Source organism: Neofelis nebulosa, chromosome 13 (assembly GCF_028018385.1).
Source record: "Neofelis nebulosa isolate mNeoNeb1 chromosome 13, mNeoNeb1.pri, whole genome shotgun sequence".
Taxonomy (NCBI): domain Eukaryota; kingdom Metazoa; phylum Chordata; class Mammalia; order Carnivora; family Felidae; genus Neofelis; species Neofelis nebulosa.
The window spans coordinates 89,811,491-89,829,817 of NC_080794.1; the positions used below are offsets into that span (position 1 = coordinate 89,811,491).

The 18,327-nt window shown below is 49.5% G+C and overlaps 1 protein-coding gene across 1 annotated transcript in view; it reads right to left on the reverse strand.

Moving 5' to 3' along the window:
* Positions 1 to 2,778: 2,778 nt before the first annotated feature.
* The window catches only part of C13H10orf143 (chromosome 13 C10orf143 homolog), a 46,186-nt gene continuing 30,637 nt past the window's right edge, over positions 2,779 to 18,327 (reverse strand). Inside the window, exons 2-4 of the mRNA XM_058698153.1 lie at positions 18,008 to 18,136; positions 17,839 to 17,901; positions 2,779 to 3,331 (exon numbers count right to left, since the gene is read on the reverse strand). Coding sequence (XP_058554136.1) covers positions 3,302 to 3,331; positions 17,839 to 17,901; positions 18,008 to 18,136 — 222 coding nt within the window. The 3' untranslated portion in view covers positions 2,779 to 3,301. The remainder of the gene's footprint in view (positions 3,332 to 17,838; positions 17,902 to 18,007; positions 18,137 to 18,327) is intronic.

Consider the following 18,327-nt stretch of genomic DNA (forward strand, 5'->3'; position numbering starts at 1 on the left):
TAGATAAATGAGTAAATGAATAAATGAATGAACTTACACAGGCAGTACAGAGGGACTGGACAAAGGCACTGTGGCATTATCCACCCAATGGGACATTGTGCAGACATTTAAGGACATGACCCAGTACACATTTACTGACGTGAAAAGATGGACGTGACGTTAACATCAAAGGGCGCGTCTGTGGGAGTGTATGCTTATGGAGCAAAGGTTTTACAAGGATAGTCATAGAAATGCTAACATCAGTCATGGTATAGGAATGATGGGATTCTGGGAGACTTTTATATTTGTATTTCATTTTATCTATAACATTAGTTTTCTTCTGTACTAAGTAGGGAATTGATGTATAATTTTCAATGTTTTAGAAAGAAATTTATAAATAAACCATATTTTAAAAGGAGGCAAGACATTTCAAATGATGCTACTCTCTTTGTTAACCATTTCCCTTGCTTTTGAATTTTCTGAAAGTTGTATAATCTGTTGGTTTAGAAGCCACTATAAACTTATTTTGTGAGACGATAAGAGGTATTTTTGTCCCCACACAAAATATAAACAATGACAGTGATTAAGGGATACACTGACAATGTGTCTAATGGGAATGCACATACATACAGGCCCAGCCTGCTTCCTCGGGGTGTAAGGGAACCTCCACCCACCCCCACCGCCACTCCGACAGGAAAACAAAGACGAAGCAGTCTACAGGGATAGCCACGTTTCACGCTCGTCACGGGGAGTCAAAACCAGCTTTAGTGGGATCTGTGCGGGTTTTGCCTATTAGCTAATGTGCTTCAGTACCTGCAGTGCTGACTTGACGGGGGGGGGGGGGGGGGCAGCCATCGGGGGCTGGCCAGGGGGTGGTGACCAGGCGGGGAGCCGCCAGAGGGGGCTGGCGGGGCGGGGGGTGGCCGCAGTGCGGTGCAGGCGGCACTGGAAGCTCTTCCAGGGAAGAGCTTCCAGCAGGCCGAGCGGCCGTGCCCCGGGCCCGTCAAGCCGCACATCCTGGCCCAGACTTCATTTTGCAAACGTTAAAAAGACCTCCCCACACTTACCTACAGGCTTTAAAAACAACCTGTCCCAACAAAACGGGCACATCGTGCCCGAGCTGTCCCGACGACAGCCTGTGCCTTCCAGGATGGAGTACCCTGTTACTTTCACGAGGACGTGTTCCTGCAGGGACGGGGACGCGGCCCCCACGCAGCACACGGTGAGCCATGAAGGGAAGCCCGCATCTGGCAGGCCGACAGCGGCCACCTGGGTGAGTGGTTTCTGGGCTCCTGCCTTCGCTGCCCACCTTCTTGTATGATGAACACGCATTACTTCTGTGGTCATGCAGCAGCCAATAAGAAGCAAAGCCTTACTTGGACACTTCACAAGCTTCAGGGCCCCAAACGAGGGGACCGGGCAGGGGCAGGGGCCCGCTCAGAGCCAAGTGGGAGGCCAGAGGCCAGGTTGGAGTGCGGTGGCCGGTTGGGGGAGGCTGGGCTAGGGTGGGTCCGGGGATGGGGACCAAGATGGCTCTGGAAGCCTGGGACCCCACAGCATTCTACTCTGGGACATGAATGGGGAGGATGCACTGAAACCACCCCTCCCAAGCGCCCTGCCGACAGGCTTTTCCGCAGTGAGCACTCCCTCTGCCATCTAAGATCTACAGGGACTCGTGACAAAACTGCCGGTCGGCATCACCCCGGCCTCTGTCATTCGCACTGCCACTCTGTGCTCTCGTGCCCTTCTGCTTTTCCAGAGGAGAGGGCCTCTCTGGGGTTGGAGGGCTGTGCAGTGGGGCACAAGGAAGGACACCGTGAGGTCACCACGGCCGTCTGTGCACGCCCGTGCTTCATGTTCCCACCACCCCGCACAGAGGGACGGGGAGGACGAGGCTCCAGGACGCTGCTGACTGGCTCACGAGGCCAGACGCCACGGGGGACGGGGAACCTGCACCCAGTGTGTCTGCTCTGAACAGAGCTGCTTTCCACCAGGCAGGAGGATGCTCGGGGCTTAGCGTCCACAGAAAAAGCTTTCGGTTCACGTCAAGAGCTGGGGTGATGTGTGGGCGATCGGTAATTACCAAAACAATGAGTACTAAGTGGCCACCTCCTGTCCCCGTGAATCTGGGAGAAGGTCAAGTTCACCCACCAGAAAGGTGAACCAAAGGACTCCAGAACTCCCACTGTTTCCCTGGGAGCTCAGATGCGTCTCACTCTGAAGACAGGAGTGCGAGAGAGGTCCTCAGAAGCATGTATTCTAAGGCCACAAATCTCAGCCTCACGGCTCTCAGCCCTGGCTGTCTGGTGAGGACTGCGGTCTTGTCTCAGGCCAGGTATGTGCCCTGACCCAGGGCTGAATGACTGGTGACCTCCAAGCCGCCGGGGGCAGAACAGTCCGATCTCTTCCCTGTGACACAGCGGTGCGCCTGAGATTCTGGGTAAGCCACGTCACCACGGGTACTGGCCTCGTCTCCTCCCAATGCCCAGTCTTCTGCCCTTCTGTGCAACACCAAGTCCCTCCACAACCACACACGGGACTGCGGACCGGCTCTTTGGAATGTCAGTGCTGGGGCGGGCACCGGCACAGAACATGGCCGGGGGGTGACCGATGAAAACGGAGGGTGCAGGGACGCCGTCCCGCTCGGGCTTTGGGAGGGCAAAGAGCCAGAGTCGTCCTATAACCCAGTAGTTTCGAGAGGACCTTGCCTACTAAGTACGAGGACGTGTCAGGAAGCCCTCAGACCCAGGGAAAATGACGCCAGTCTGCACACTCCGACGATGCATTGAAAACCCAAGAGAAATAAGAAATTTCACTTTAATATAAAGGAAGCCCTGTGCCTGACAACTTCGGTTGGGGAATTACATGGAACAGATTGGATACCAGCATTTAGTAAAATCCAGGTTAAGATTATAGAGTATTTTAAATATAAAAATAAGTCTTTTAGTTAAAAAAGAGCACAAGCAGCCCTGGACACACGCACAAAACAACTGGAAAGCCTGATGGAAGAGCCCGGATGAAGCTCCATAAGCCACTGGGCCCTCAAACCTCATAGGGAATCTGACACTGAATCTTTTTTTAACTTTGACATGATGCAAACGATACATCTGAAAGGAGGCTGTGGCAGGTTAACAACGGTTGGAAGGCTCCTCTGAGGGGACGGGGTCCTCCTGGCTCTGGCGTGGTGGGCACGGGGGTCACCCGAGCGAGAGGACAACGGGCTGCAGCGTGAACAGGTGGGCGCCCACGTCCATCCAGGACACGACACTCGCTGGCACGTGGATGGCTGGAACCCAGACCGGAGCCTTCCCGCTTGCACCTTCTAATAGTTCTCCGTGTGGCTAAGATGTCCCTATGATGACACAAAAGTACACCGTGGGAAGTAATTTGCTGCGGTTGTCTGTCCACTGACACAAAGCACTGTGTTTAGAACGACAGGGCGCACACTTGTATGAATGTTTTATTTCTGAGGTGAATCTACATTTACAGAGTATCCAGAACATATAATAAAACATATTTAGGGCACTTCCTACGGTGCCTGTTACATAGAATGTTCTCAAATAAACATTTTTCTTCTTTCCTACATGCTATGAAGGAAAACAAAGAGACTGAAAATATATATTCATAAAATAGAATTATTTTTTTATGTTTATTTATTTGAGAGAGAGCTATAGAGTGCGAGCAGGGGAGGGGCAGAGAGAGAGGGAGACAGAGGATTCACAGCAGGCTCCACACTGTCAGCAGCACAGAGCCCGGCGCGGGGCTCGAGCTCCTATACTGTGAGATCATGACCTGAGCCGAAGTCAAGAGTTGGACGCTCAACTGACTGAGCCAACCAGGCATCCCGTGAAATAGAATTTTTTCAAACGATGTTGACTAAATACTGAATAGGAACCCAACACAGAGAAGCTGTAGTGGTTCCTGTCAGGGGAAGTAACCCCAGTTGGTAAGAGTCCAGGGCTTCTGCCCATCCCACCTGAGGCCTCCTCGCCTTTGCCCGCAGAAATAACTGGGAAGGACCAGATGGCTAGGGGCAGACAGGTGGCCCGACACTGTGCCACAGTGAAGTGAGAGGTCTTGTCCAGAGTCTAGAAACCTTCGTCCCAGTTGGTCACCATCCCAGCAGACAGCAGTGTGGATCCGTGGCCCAATGACAGCAGCTGGCAGGGGAGCCCTGCTCTCCAAGAGCACATCTCGATGCCAGTGGCTCCTTGGGTTTGTGGAGGCCAGGAAGGGTGGGCTGGGCCAGGCAGTGGAGGGGACAAAGTGGTTTGGTCCACGATGGTGCCCATTTCCTCGAAGGTATGTACTGCCCTGAGCCACAGGGACCCAACACGAAAGACCTGGGACTGGCACACGGCAGGGGAAGTGGCACCCAGGCTTGTGAGCATGTTTCACAAGGATGGATCATCCCGGCAGATTGGAATAAGATGCTCTGGAGATCTCAGATTCTACCCAAGGAGCAGTCAGCAAAGGCTTTACACAGGACAGGTATTTTAGTGGACCAAGAAGGCAGAACACAATCTTACAAGGTGAGAGGGCTCACTGGCAGTGAGAACAGATCAGAATGTTCCAGAACCAGGAGTGCCTGGGTGGCACAGTTGGTTAAGCATCTGACTTCAGCTCAGATCATGATCTTGCAGTCCATGAGTTCAAGCCCTCGTCAGGCCCTGTGCTGACAGCTCAGAGCCTGGAGCCTGCTTCGGATTCTGTGTCTCCCTCTTTCTCTGCCCCTCCCCTGCTCGTGCTCTCTCTCTCTCTCTCTCTCTCTCTCAAAACTAAACATTAAAAAAAAAAATTAAAAATAAAAAAAATAAAAAAGAATGTCCCAGAACCAGGGAAGTCATCTGTGATGACTGAAGCTAGGGTTCACAGCACACACAGGCAGGGACAGGGGATCTATCTGGAATGCCATGCTGTGCCCAGATTGTGAAATTTATAGGTGTTGAATTTATTCAACAGGCCTCTGTTTCCCAAAATAGCCTCTGCACTGCATGTGTAACAAGCATCCCTTTATAAAAGGACATTTAAACAAGAGTCTTTACTGTGGTTCTTGGGCTCTTTAATCACCTACTACCCATCAACTCTCCAAAAGGTGGGGAAAGGACATAGCACTTCCCCAACTTCTCTGGCCAGGAAGCTCTTGTCCTGAGCCCCTCAGCAGCAGGAGCCTGGGCGAGGAAGCACTGCCCCAGGCACAGGAAGTGGCAGAGATGGGGTCACACAGAGCTTGGGAAACTCACTCTGAGATGCTCTGGGAGAGGGAGTGCAGTGGACAGGGCCAGGAGGCAAGACTCCAGGGAAGATGGGGCCTCTCTTGAGGGAGGGACATCCCGGGGGGAGGGGACTAGATCAGGCTCTTTAATTCACCATCATCATCATCATCATCATCATCATCATCATCATATCATCATTACTGTTGCCAATAGCACCACCAAATACCAAAATTTTTTTAAAAAAATATTTTGCTGAGAGGTCTCCCTCCAGCCCCCAGCCGCCCCCTTTCCACTGGATGGGGTTATCTGAAGATGTGTTGGAGGCAGAATGGACAAGACTCGGGACAATGAGACAGACGGAGCCACATCAATATGAAGGCCGAGTCCAGAATCTTGAATTTTTTTTTAACGTTTATTTATTTTTGAGACAGAGAGAGACACAGCATGAACGGGGGAGGGGCAGAGAGAGACGGAGACACAGAATCAGAAGCAGGCTCCAGGCTCTGAGCCATCAGCCCAGAGCCTGACGCGGGGCTCGAACTCATGGACTGCGAGATCATGACCTGAGCTGAAGTCGGATGCCCAACCCGACTGAGCCACCCAGGCGCCCAACCGAGTCCAGAATCTTAAACACAGAAACTGCTCCTTTAAGCCTTTCGCCAATGCTCGGAGTTCCTGCTTCGTTCCATTCCCTCTCCTCAATTCGTTCCACTTGGTCAATGTCCCTCTTGGAGCATAGAGCCACAGGTACACCCAAAAAGGAGCCTGTCCTATCACCAATCTAGAAGCAAGGTCCTAGTCCTCTGACTCTGCAACACCCTGTGGCTGACAGGGGAGATCTGGGTGCTAAGTCTCCAACATGACAGGTAGGAAGAGGGTGTTGTGCCTTACCTGTGAGTCTCATGCTGACTGACCACACCTTATGGCCTGACTGGGCTTAAAAAGTAATCTTATAAGAAACAGGGGGAATATACCACTTTTGATAAAATACAACTCCAATGTATTTCCACCAAGAGAGAGATGTTTTAGAAGAGAGCTTTTATTCGTTTCTAATATTGGGAGGGCCTCAGACCCAAAGACGTCCAGACTTGAACACAGCAGAATAACACTGTCAAAACTCAAATCCTCCTGAAGGCAGAGAGGGAGAGGGACCCTCCAGAAAGTTAACAGCTGACTTCTCATCAGAAATACAGAAGTCAGAAGGCAGTGACAGTGTGTATTCAAAGTGCTAAAAGACCGTCAATCAAGAATTCTATATCCAGCCAAACTATCCTCCAGAAATGAATGGGCTACGTAAATATCTCTGGATAAACAGAGAAAATCTGTTGCAGCTAGACCTACCCTACAAGAAATACTGAAGGGCATCCTTCAGGTTGAATTTAAAGGATATTGGACAGTAAGTCAAATCCAGACTTTAGGAAGTCTAAATCGTTTCTTAAAGTGCTAACTTGCCTTTTAATGCACTTCACCGTCTCCTCAGAGTGGAACAGATTTTACTCTTTAAGAAGTTCTTGTTCTGTCCTTCTAGTCATCCAAGGGCTTGCTGCTTCTCACATCCAGAAGAAATAATACGAGTGTGATTTGTTTCCTAATTATTACTGCTAAGAGTTTCTCTCTCTCTCTCCCTCCATCCAAGCTTCCTTAACAGTGTACCCACCACCTTGGGCCTCATGTTCCAGAGGAACCTCCCCAGCCCATCCTGGCTATACCTCTCCATGGGGTAAGGAATCCACGGGGCCAACGGGATGTTCCCACCCCTGCTCCGCTTCCAGAGCCTATTTCCTGGGCCTGGGACTGCCTTTTCTGCAGGTACATTCTGCTGAGGACAGACCACAGCACTACCACACTACAGCACCCTTGTTTGCTGGAGAGGGGTATGGTGAGGTGGGAGGGGATGAGGGTGGAACCTGGACGTGCCCTTCCAGTGTGCCCCGGGCCCTGTGTCGTGCAGGACAGAGCCTGCACTGAGCAGCAGGGAGGCGCACGCCCAGGAGTGAGCTCTCCCTCATCCCACCAGGTCCCAGCATGAACTGCTAAGAAATTCAGGAATGCTGTATTTGAACTTTCCACCTCCTTATGAAGTTAAAGTGCCAGTATGAGTCTGAGTCGTTGAGGACAGCGGGGCCCACATGAAGGCAAAGAAGCCCCGATTCCTGAAATCACGTTCTGCCTCTGCTCCAGCTTTTCCAGAGCTCTCAGGCATTGGAACGCGCCCCGGGCCTACCCAATGAAGACCCTTGCAGGGGGTGGGAGTGGGCAATAGGAACAGAGCTCAGCACTCAGCAGTACTTAGCAGTACTCAGCAACAGCTTCTAATGATCAACTCAGAACAGTAATGAGCAAACGGTTTATAATCCTCCCCACCGATTGTCTGTGACAGGATCAAGTTTGGGAAGCAGTGCACTTAGACCAGGGGGAAAGGACACGTGGGCAGAACTGAAGTCGGGGTGGCGTCCCACAACCTCCTCCCCCTTCCGAGGCCGAGTCAGGGGCTCCTGCTGGGGAAAAGAAGATGGAGACTGAACAGGCAGAGGCTGCTCCACCTGCCGGAGCAAGGAGACTCACGGTACTCACGTCCATGGGGAGGAACGGGGCTGAGGGGAACACACAGGAACATTGCTGAGCTCGAGACAGACTGTATTTTACAAATAGGGAATATGGAGGAGGGCGCCTGGGTGGCTTGGGTGGCTAGGTGTCCGACTTCAGCTCAGGTCATGCTCTCTCACTGTTTCTGAGTTCAAGCCCCTGTCGGGCTCTGTGCTGACAGCTTGGAGCTTGGAGCCTGGGGCTGCTTTTGATTTTGTGTCTCCCTCTCTCTCTGCCCCTCCTCCGCTCACACTCTCTCTTGCTCTCAAAAATAATAAACATTAAAAAAATAGGGAATGTGGAGGAAGGTACATTATAGGAAAAGCCTTGAGTTTAAAGCTAAAAACAAAACTGTACACACAGCTTTCGTGGACTTCAAAAGCAGGCACTAAGGACAGACTCTCCAAAATCCGGCTATCATCATAAAATCGTTTTCTCTCAAGCTCACGGGCATGGGCTCTAGGGAAGGGGCATCTGACACCTCGAGGGGATGCTGCGATCTCAAGCAGGCTGCCTTGTGAGGAGTCTGAGGACTTTAAAGAATCCACTTACCCGCTGCTGCTGCTGCTGCTGTTGCTGTCTTTTAAAATTTTTGTTTCCATTTCACCTTTTGATCCCTTTCACCCATTTCTCCAACTCCCTACCCTGGGCATCCACCAGCCTGTTCTCAGTATGTATCAGCCGCTTTTGTTTTTAAATAAAAGATCCGACACGGTAGTGGGACTGCACGGTATGTCTCTTTCTGACTTACCCCACTCAGCGTAACACCCCCGAGGTTTATCCACGTTGTTGCAAATGGCAGAAGTTCATTCTTTTTTATGGCTGGGTAACATTCCATGGAGTGTGTCTACAGTTTCTCTATCCATTCATCTATCCTGTTTGAGTGTTCATCTTCTATCCAACAAGTGCGATGAATATCAGTTTTAGCACTTTATCTGTGACTTCTCTTGGATCTCCTATGTGGGTAATTGTATCATCTGAAATAAAAACTTATCTTTTCCTTCCCAATTGTTACACCATTGCTTCTTTTCTCCCATCTCACGGTGTCCAAAATGGAAGCATTACCCCTCCCTGGGTAGTCAGGGAGCGAGCGACAGCTGCAAACTCGTGTTTCCCTCTTCATCAACGGAAATGCTTCCACCCAGTGTGACGAACCCTAAACCTTCCCAGGACAGACACTTCTAGTTCTGGTTTGCTGAGTTCTTCCCATCAGTGGGATCTGGAGCCTGCATTTATTTAGATTTGGATGATCGTTGGTTTCTCTCCTCTGATCAATGCAGTAGGTTTTCTAATGTTAACTCAAGCTTCTGTTACTTCAAGTAGGACTTTTTTAACCTAAGAAGCCATCTGCGATGGTAGCTTTTTGCTAACTTTCCCAATTTGTTTCACTGTTACTGGTCTGTTTACATTGTCTCTTCTGCCATCCCCGCTGTGCTGGCCATCCTAGCCTCGTGCTTAGTACAGCCAGCCCACATGTCCACAAAGGACCTGTCCTCTGAGCGTGTCAAAGACACTATTCCAAAGTCTCCTGGTGTCTGTTTTCACCAACGAGAGGTCTGTGGCCAAAGCATGACCCCTCCCTGCCTCCTAAGCAGCTCCATGAGAGATGTGCTGACAGGTCATGCGCAAGGCCTACCCACCATGATTTCAGGAACACAAGAAAGGTATAGACACAAACAGACCCACCCTCACGAAGCACCACATGGCTTGGGAGACAGGGCATGACAGATACAACTTGAACACCCTGTACATCCTGAGCCCTCACTCCCTAAGGAGAAACGAACTTGTCTTCCTGAACCTGAAGTTTCTCATTCTCAGGAATGTCTTCCTTCAGTTAATATCAATGTTTTACAAGTTTAAAATTGTATCTAAATGGCATCATTCTATACACATCCTTCTGTAGTTTCCTTAAGTTCATCCATTTTTACTGTGATACTTTGTCAAATTCATATACCCAAACTCACCTACCCACTGTCCCACAGGACAGTCGGGTTTCTGGCTGTTTGCTTGGCAAACAACACAACTACAATTACCTTGTGTGCATTCCTCCCAGGAAAGAATCTTCTGGGTCACAGGGAATGCCCACCACCCTCCCTAGCAGGGATCTGCTCTCCCTTTCACTGTGTCAACGTGCACGGCCTCGAATGAGGCGGGCAGAGCCTTTCACCCCACACCCCGCCCTCACTTCTGTCGTCGGCTTCTAATGAGTGACTCGGAACAACTTTCCTGATCAGTCTCCTACCGATCATCTCGACAGGGATCAAGTTTGGGAAACCTTCCCATCTAAGCCAGGGGAAAGGGTAAGGAGGTAGGACCGAAGTCAGGGGAGGAGGACTAGCGGAATGGACGTCCCATTCCCTTCTCCACACTTCTGAGGTTTGCTATTATCGTTGTTATTATTTGCCAATTTGGTGCTTAAATTTGATACCCTTAATTACTAGCAAGGCTTAACATCTGTTTATGTTTACTGGCTAATTGGGTTTCCTCTTCTCTCAATTGCCAATTCATACACTTTGTCCATTTATCTGCGAGTCTCTGTTTGGCATGTCACAAATGTCTTCCCTGCTTTATGGGATCTTCTTCAACAGTGTGGAGGGATTTTGGCATGCGACGTAGCTTATGTTCATAGCCAAATATACCAATCCTTCCCCTGTGAGTTTGTTAGATTGTACAATTCTGTGTGGACATTTAGGGTCTTTAACCTTCCCCCCACCTCCCAGGATTGATTTCTGTGAGGCAGAGATCTGCTCTTACCTTTCCTCATGTAGATGGCCACGTAAGTTAGCACAGTTGAGAGACCTTGTCCTTCCCGCCTGACTTGCCGTTGAGTCTCTACACTGTTGTCAGTTGCCGTATATGCAAGTTTAACACTCTCCCTTTTATCTCACTGGTCTATTTCTCTATCCCTGGGCCAGCACTGTCTTAACCCTTATCACTCTGTAATGGATCTTGACATCTGACAGGTGACCTTCGTCACCTTGTTCTTTTGATTCAAGACTGTCTGGCGACACATGTCTTTCCTTTAATTCTGGAAAATTCTCAGCTACTATCTTTCCAAAAGCCATGAATCTTTTCAAGTCAGGTCATTTCATTATTTTTTCCTCCTCTTCTCTAAACTCCTTCCTTCTGGATTTCCTGATGGGGTTTCCATTCTTTCCTCAGACTCTGCATCACACCTTCTATACTTTCTGTCTCTTTATAATCTCGTGAGGTGCTTTGGATGACTTCTCCAGACAAAGCTAGTTCACGAATTCTGTCTTTAACTACATCTAACTTCAGTGGCCATGTCACTCACTTTTAGGTTAGTTTTTTCAACCTTCCAATTCTCGTTTTACACTATACTCATCTTTGATTATGGCTCTATTTCCCCTTTAATCATTTTTAAATTTATTTATTTATTTAATTTTTTTTCAACGTTTTTTATTTATTTTTGGGACAGAGAGAGACAGAGCATGAACGGGGGAGGGGCAGAGAGAGAGGGAGACACAGAATCGGAAACAGGCTCCAGGCTCGGAGCCATCAGCCCAGAGCCTGACGCGGGGCTCGAACTCACGGACCGTGAGATCGTGACCTGGCTGAAGTCGGACGCTTAACCGACTGCGCCACCCAGGCGCCCCAATCATTTTTAAATTTAAAACAATCAGTCTTACGGCAAATTTCAAGTTCTTTTCTATTTCAGAGTCTTGGGGGTTTGTATTCTCGTTATAATTCCTGATGCGTCCCCAACAGCCCCCTCACCCCAGCCATAGATCTACGGGTGTCATTTGTATTGTTCTGACAATTGTTCTGGCATCCTCAGTGCAGACTGTCTGACCTCTGCAGCCTGTGTGCTCTGGATGGTGGAGGTGTGCCCGCAGGACGATTCTGCATTTGCCACTATCCGGGGCCTTAATGGACTTCGAGAGTCTGTATCTATTTCTGTGTTCATGCTTTGCTTTTGGTTCCTGTACCACTGAGAAAGAGAACCAGCCTGGGGCCCAGACACCCGTGTATGGCCTGGTGTTTTAATTTCTAGTCCCCTTAAGGGACAAGTAGATCTTCCAGGCTCGGAACTTTAGGCAAGGGTCCAGGTTCTAGCTCCCACACCTCCACTGGCCAAAGTCACATCTATCTGCCTCTGGACATCAGAATTCTAGTCCCCCAGCCTCCCCATCCCCTGGTCCCCCCGGCCTACTCTAGGACCAAACTCAACAAAGGTGGGGACTTAGTAACTGCCACCAGGGGTGTGTATCTATTGTTCTGCTTTTGTTTTCTCTCTCTTCACTTATTACACATTAACTATGCGTTTCATGCTTTTATCTGTACCAGAAGGTGGATACATTTGCATCAGCGCACCTAACATGCCCCTAGCAAGTCTAAATTACATCTTTCTTAAAGTGTTTTCAATCCATTCACCATCTCCTCACAGTTTAACTTATTTTATTTGCAAGAAAGAAATGTTTGCTTGGTTTTTCTAGTTATCTGAAGGCTCTGATCTCAATAACATAGTTAAAAAAAACAAAACAGGGGCGCCTGGGTGGCTCAGTCGGTTGGGCGTCCGACTTCGGCTCAGGTCATGATCTCACGGTCCGTGGGTTCGAGCCCCGCGTCGGGCTCTGTGCTGACAGCTCAGAGCCTGGAGCCCATTTCACATTCTGTGTCTCCCTCTCTCTCTGCCCCTCCCTGTTCATGCTCTGTCTCTGTCTCAAAAATAAATAAACATTAAAAAAAATTAAAAAAAAAAACAACAAACAATTTTCCTGGTTGCTGTATTCTAGAGAAAACATTTACTGTCAGAAGCTAAATCTGAAGATTTGGTAAGAAGTCTATCCAAACTCATCTGTTCTGGGATTCACACTTGGCTGTACTGACATAGCCAAACTCTTCTCAGCCAGCGTGTTCATCCAGTTTGAATAATTCAGCGCTGTGTCTGAGCCCAGACACTCTCCTGGCATCTGGGAGTGATGTCCACAAGGACACCTCTCTCTCTCTCACTCACTCACTCACTCATTCACTGCAGCACCTCTCAGCAGGTGACAGCTGATCTCTGCAGCCATGTGCGGGGTTGGGGGGCTGGTGAGGCTGGCACGCGGGCTGTAAACACACACAAAGACCAGCCGAGAGGAGCGGGCGGAGGGGCGGGCTGCGGTGACCACTGGAGCCCGCCTGCCTGCCCACCATGGTGGACCCCGTTCTCCTCAAGCATGAATGCACGAGGTTCAACAAACTCTGGCATCCTTGGCCAAGCTGGGGAAATGCACAAGCATGATTTGATCCTCATGGAATAATCGATGAAATTTCCCTTGAACCCACCTGATCGTGTTTTCCTCTCTCAGGACATAAGAATGAAGGACTGACCAGAAGCAGCTAGTGCTGAAACGGGGCACAAAGAGCAAACAGCTGCTCATCAATCATCCTTCGTCTGCGTCAGAACACCACGTTTTCATCCTGGCCTCGTCCCCGCTAGACGCCTGGACCACTAAGCCTGGCCACAGCCATCCTCCTGCTGTGACGCAGGCCAGGAGAAAGGCAGGCTCTCTGCACCCTGGGCCCTGGGTTGGTTCCTGTCTCAGCCCAGTATTTAGAGATGCCACAGATGTAGGAAGCACTTACCAATCAGACAGGTGGGTAAATAACACAAAACAAATATTTTAAAGGTCACGCATTCGGAGATAAAAAGTACAAAGAAAACAAGAATATCCATTCAGAATCAGAGTAACCATACTTGGGCTGCTGCAGCCGGGAGGCTGGACAACAGGCTGGACCACACACCCCACGCCCCGCCCGCCTCTCCTTCTCCCGCCCCTCCCCTGCACTGTCAGGCAAGGGACTTCAGTGTCAGCGTGGGAACAGCACAGAGGCTTATTAGGTCTACTCCCCTTAGTACCTGCCCTCATCACTAATGAACAGGCTGTTATCTAAAATCAACTTGTTGGGGTGTGTGTGTGTGGGGGGGGATCCATAAAACCAAAACATCGTGGTTTGTACATCGGCTTTTATGTGGCAATTCAGCACCAGTTTAGGTAATAAAACCCAGCTCACCCCAGATAACAGAACAAACACCACCAGTGATGAGCAATATTAAAGGGCCTGACTCTTTCGATTTAATGCCCGGGCTCACCACATCGCCCAGGCAGCTCCGGGCTGGGGCAGGCTCTGCCCGTGCTGCAAAACGCCACGCTTGCTGAACCACACCCTGAGGCCTGAGGGTGGGCAACAGAGACCCAGAGGCCCGTGTTTAAAACTGCAATCTTTTTTTTTTTTTTTTTTTTTTTTTTGTCCAAGAGGACTGGTCTGCTCTTCAGGCAATTAGGTAGGATACAGTTCAGAAACGAATGCAGGTATTTCACGCAGGGAATTTAATATGGCTTCAACCGCTCACAGAAGAGCAGAGAAGCCCCGCAGGGGAGGTCAAGGCAAGCCCACGCCCCCACGCAGACAGCCACAGGCCCCGGCACGGAATACAAGCGGAAGCAAAATGACCACAGAGCCCGGAAGCCCGTGCCACCTGGCAGGAGCTGGGGGCAAGCGGGCTAACTCTACAGGAGCTGGCATCTTGGAGGGAGGGGCTGAGAGGCTGCCTTGGGGGTGAGGTGGGGGGAGAGAGGTGCCCTGGCTTCCACCCCACCCTCCCTCACACTCCAGGGTCCAGGGTCAGAAACCAGAAGCCAAGGAGTCTAGAAGCACAGTCTCCACAACACAGAGCAGAGCAAAGGTGGGGCACAGAGCTGAGAAAAACCGGGCAGGCGACCATCATGTAGACCCAATACAATCTGAAGGTGGCCCTGCCCCTGCAGGGCTCATGCACTGGGGAGCTAGGGTGACGGGGACCGGATGCCACTTGGAAAACTGGTGCCAGGACACAGCACCTCAACGAACAAGGGAGATCTGCTTTTCCTACAATTTCCTGCCTTACGGTGCCCCCACCCCCACACCACGTACCTTCATTTGACTGCCCTACAGACCTTCCACGGCCCTATTGGGTTTCATCGAACGGATTAGAATTTGCAAAGGATGGCACGGTTTCCACGGTCCACTCGGCCACCGTGGGCCCTGCACCCAGCGGGCTAACCTGACCCGAGAAAGGAGGCGTCGTGGCCAGGCTGTGGCCCAGTCCTGGAACCGCCCACGAAGGAGAGGTCATCAGCGATGGTGGCCACTGGCACTGCCTCCAGGTTCGCAGCCCTGGACGGGGCTGCAGAGAGGGGGCACCCCGGCCTGGGGAAGGGTGGACTCCCCAAAGGACGGAACGCCACGTCCCACCGCAAGGACAGGGGCCACTTTCACTGCAGCCGTCGGTCACCCGAGCAGGATGAAGCAGGGCTAAGAGAAGGTGCCTCCAAGGAACAGCACGCACGACAGCAGAGACCCCGCGGCAAGGCCCAAATGGCGATCGCTGCAAGGGGAGCCAGAACAGACCGCACAGGGAGGAGACCACGCGCCAGCCTGGGCGACGAGGCGGATGGAGAAGGGCAACCGAAAAGTCCCCGCATACGCGAGAAGCCAAGACCCTGCATTCATGAGAAATGATTCGTGCTAAAAACCAAGAGCTCAGGAGTAGAATGACAGCAGAAACTCAGGCTCCGAGCTGCGACAGCTGCCTGAGGACTCAGGGCAGGACCGGCCGATCAGGTGAGGTCCCGCCAAGTCAGAACCACACCAGAAAACGAGGCACAAAGGAGGTTGTGGGGGGAGGCGGGGAGCACCAAAGAAGGGGAGTTTCCCTTCAGGGCCCCACAGACTCCCCGGTGCGCCCTGTGCTTCTCTGTGACCCAAGGTCACCACCCTGGCTCCACTACGGGAACAGTGGTACAGAAGGGGCACACTTGTGTGCACGGGCACACGTCTGTGGATGGAGTCGTGTGTCTAATGAAGTCTTCTGAAAGTTGGACTTGCTGTCTGTTGGTGATTTCCTGGTAAGCACTGCTCCCTGGGATCTCACATTTCTAAAAATACTATTTGCTTTTTATTTAACACTGAACCTTTTGATGTTCCAGAATACAAAAATAGCGTCTTATTATTTTAAAAGCTTAGGAGAGAAACTAGCCGTATTATTAGAAAAAGAAGATATACGCAGCTATAGTCTGTTCAAATATCAAGAGGTGTGACTTTTCAAATTCACATTTCAATCTTTATTTACATAAGACTTTTAGAAACAGTGGGTGTAAATATTAAATCACCCAAGCCTGGGTAAAGTTTTATTGAGAATGACTACAGATAAAGGGAAACTGATTTTTTAAAGTCGGCTTCTGAAATTTAGATGAAAAGAATATCGAGCACTAACGAAAAAATGATGTATTTACATATCAATATAGGTTCTCTGCTCACAGATTCATTTCCTATGAAACATAACAGAGGCAAGCCTGGGGAGTTACAAAGGAAGGAAAAATCCTAATCAAATAGATACTGTTGTTCAAACAGAATATTAGCTAAAATGATCCAATCAGCTGTTTGAGCCAAATTTTTTTTCTTTAAGCCATTCATGCCAGAACACAACCTATTAGAGCAGTAAGAATCCATACTACGTTCCAAGTATTTGCCCAACAGACGGGGGGATTTGAGAGATACATTCCATGGAAATGGGACGAGGACAAGGAAGGTCACCATCTAGTCACCAGCACTTACACAATTTACTCACAATGGGGCCGTGTCTCTCCAGGTAAACATCACGTATTTGTATCCAGCGCAGGTGCAGCTGTTGTACGAACCAACCTAAAGTACAGTAAGTTCCGACCGCTGGATCTCTGACTCCGCCCTTGTTCAAGGACTACACCAGGGAATGAAGCACAACGCGCAGGAATTCTCCTGACGAAAAGACCACAAAAAGTCGAAAAGCAGGGCGCCTGGATGGCTCAGGCGGTTGAGCGTCCAACTTCGGCTCAGGTCACGAACTCACAGTCGTGAGTTCGAGCCCCCCCCCCTCCCCCGCCGTGGGCTCTGTGCTGACAGCTCAGAGCCTAGAGCCTGCTTAGGATTCTGTGTCTCCCTCTCTCTCTCTCTCTGCCCCTCCCCTGCTCATGCTCTCTTTCTCTCAAAAATAAATAAACATTAAAAAAAAAATCGAAAAGCACACCTTTACAAAGCAAGTCAAACACTGAGCTTGGTTTCTATTTCTCCAATGACTTCAGGGGACCAGAGGTTCACACGGGCGATAGCCGACACTTAGGTCTTCACTAAAAACAAAACCATTGCTTCTCACTGGAAAATACAGTAGCCTGCAATATATCCACTGAAAATCTTATAATTTATTGACTCAATCTTTTGCTTATCAGAAACAGAGCAATACATTTCTCTAAAAATCTGTAGGGGGAAATCTAAGAAATACTCACATACATACACACACACACACACACACACACACACTCTCTCTCTCTCTCTCTCTTCTCTCTCTCCTGGTTTCTATGTGTCAATTAAACGTAATTCCATTTTATTGTGATATTACAATTCTAAATTTAAAAATAAAAAACCCCCAAGAATTACAGAGGTTATCAAAAGACATATTAACTTGTTCTTAGAGTAAGTCCAAAATTAATAACAAAGATATGATGCTAGTGTCCAACCTTACGATATCCTGCCCAATACAGGAGATGGGGAATGTGACTCTGGCTATGTTAGGCCTCCTTTACTTTGATTTAATGGTGGGAATACTGCATTTCTCCCTCTGAAATCTGTGGTTTCTGTAAAGTTTACAGGAACACGAAAGAAAGCTTAAGCAGGGAAAAGAGAAAACAATGTCCATCCCTATTCGGATAATTAAATGAGGTCAGGGGCTTTCCTCCAAGACGTCCTCAAATGATCTCTATTAAATGTATCCAGTGGCCTGTTCCCTTCCCTGAACTCTGTGTTAAGAAAAAATTTTAAGTGTATTTTCATTTCTGTTTCCAAGCTGAAGCTAGAAACAAATCAGTTTGCACCCCAGCAGAATGCCAAGAAAAGCTTAAATCAATCTGCACCTTTTTATTTACATCCCTCATTCCTTAGAAATGTAATTGCCGTTTTTATTAACTTTGTTTTATGGATCTAATATTTAAGAACAAGTCTGTCTTTTATGTCACAGCGAGAAGGTTAATGCACTTACAGATTCCCCCGCAATACATCTCGGGCAAGGCTGGGCCGAGTTCCTTCCACCGTTGTGAGGAATCTATTTAACAAATCACAGCCGTAGATGTATCAGAACAGTGATTATTTACAATTTTTATTAAAATATTTAAATGGGTCACAGCTGGATTGGTGGGAATGGAACCTACCCCCGCGCGTGGCCACCGCTGGCCGCTGTCAGGGAGCCCCTCGCCGCTCCAGGACATGGGGGCGCTCACCTTCACTGGGGGGCAGCCTCGCTCCTGCCCAGCCGCCTCGAGTCTCCTGCACACCCGCTTCTGAAAAACACCAAATGTCACTTCAGAGAGCCTCCTAGAGCACACGACGCTAACTGGATTTGCTTTCGGAAAATGTCAGCTGCAAATACAGACCCTGCAGAGCCCGGCAAGTTTACAGGGTGTTCGGGGGGTGACTTTAAACGTTGTCTTTCAGGAACCCATTCCATCAGTTACATTTAACCTCATTACTT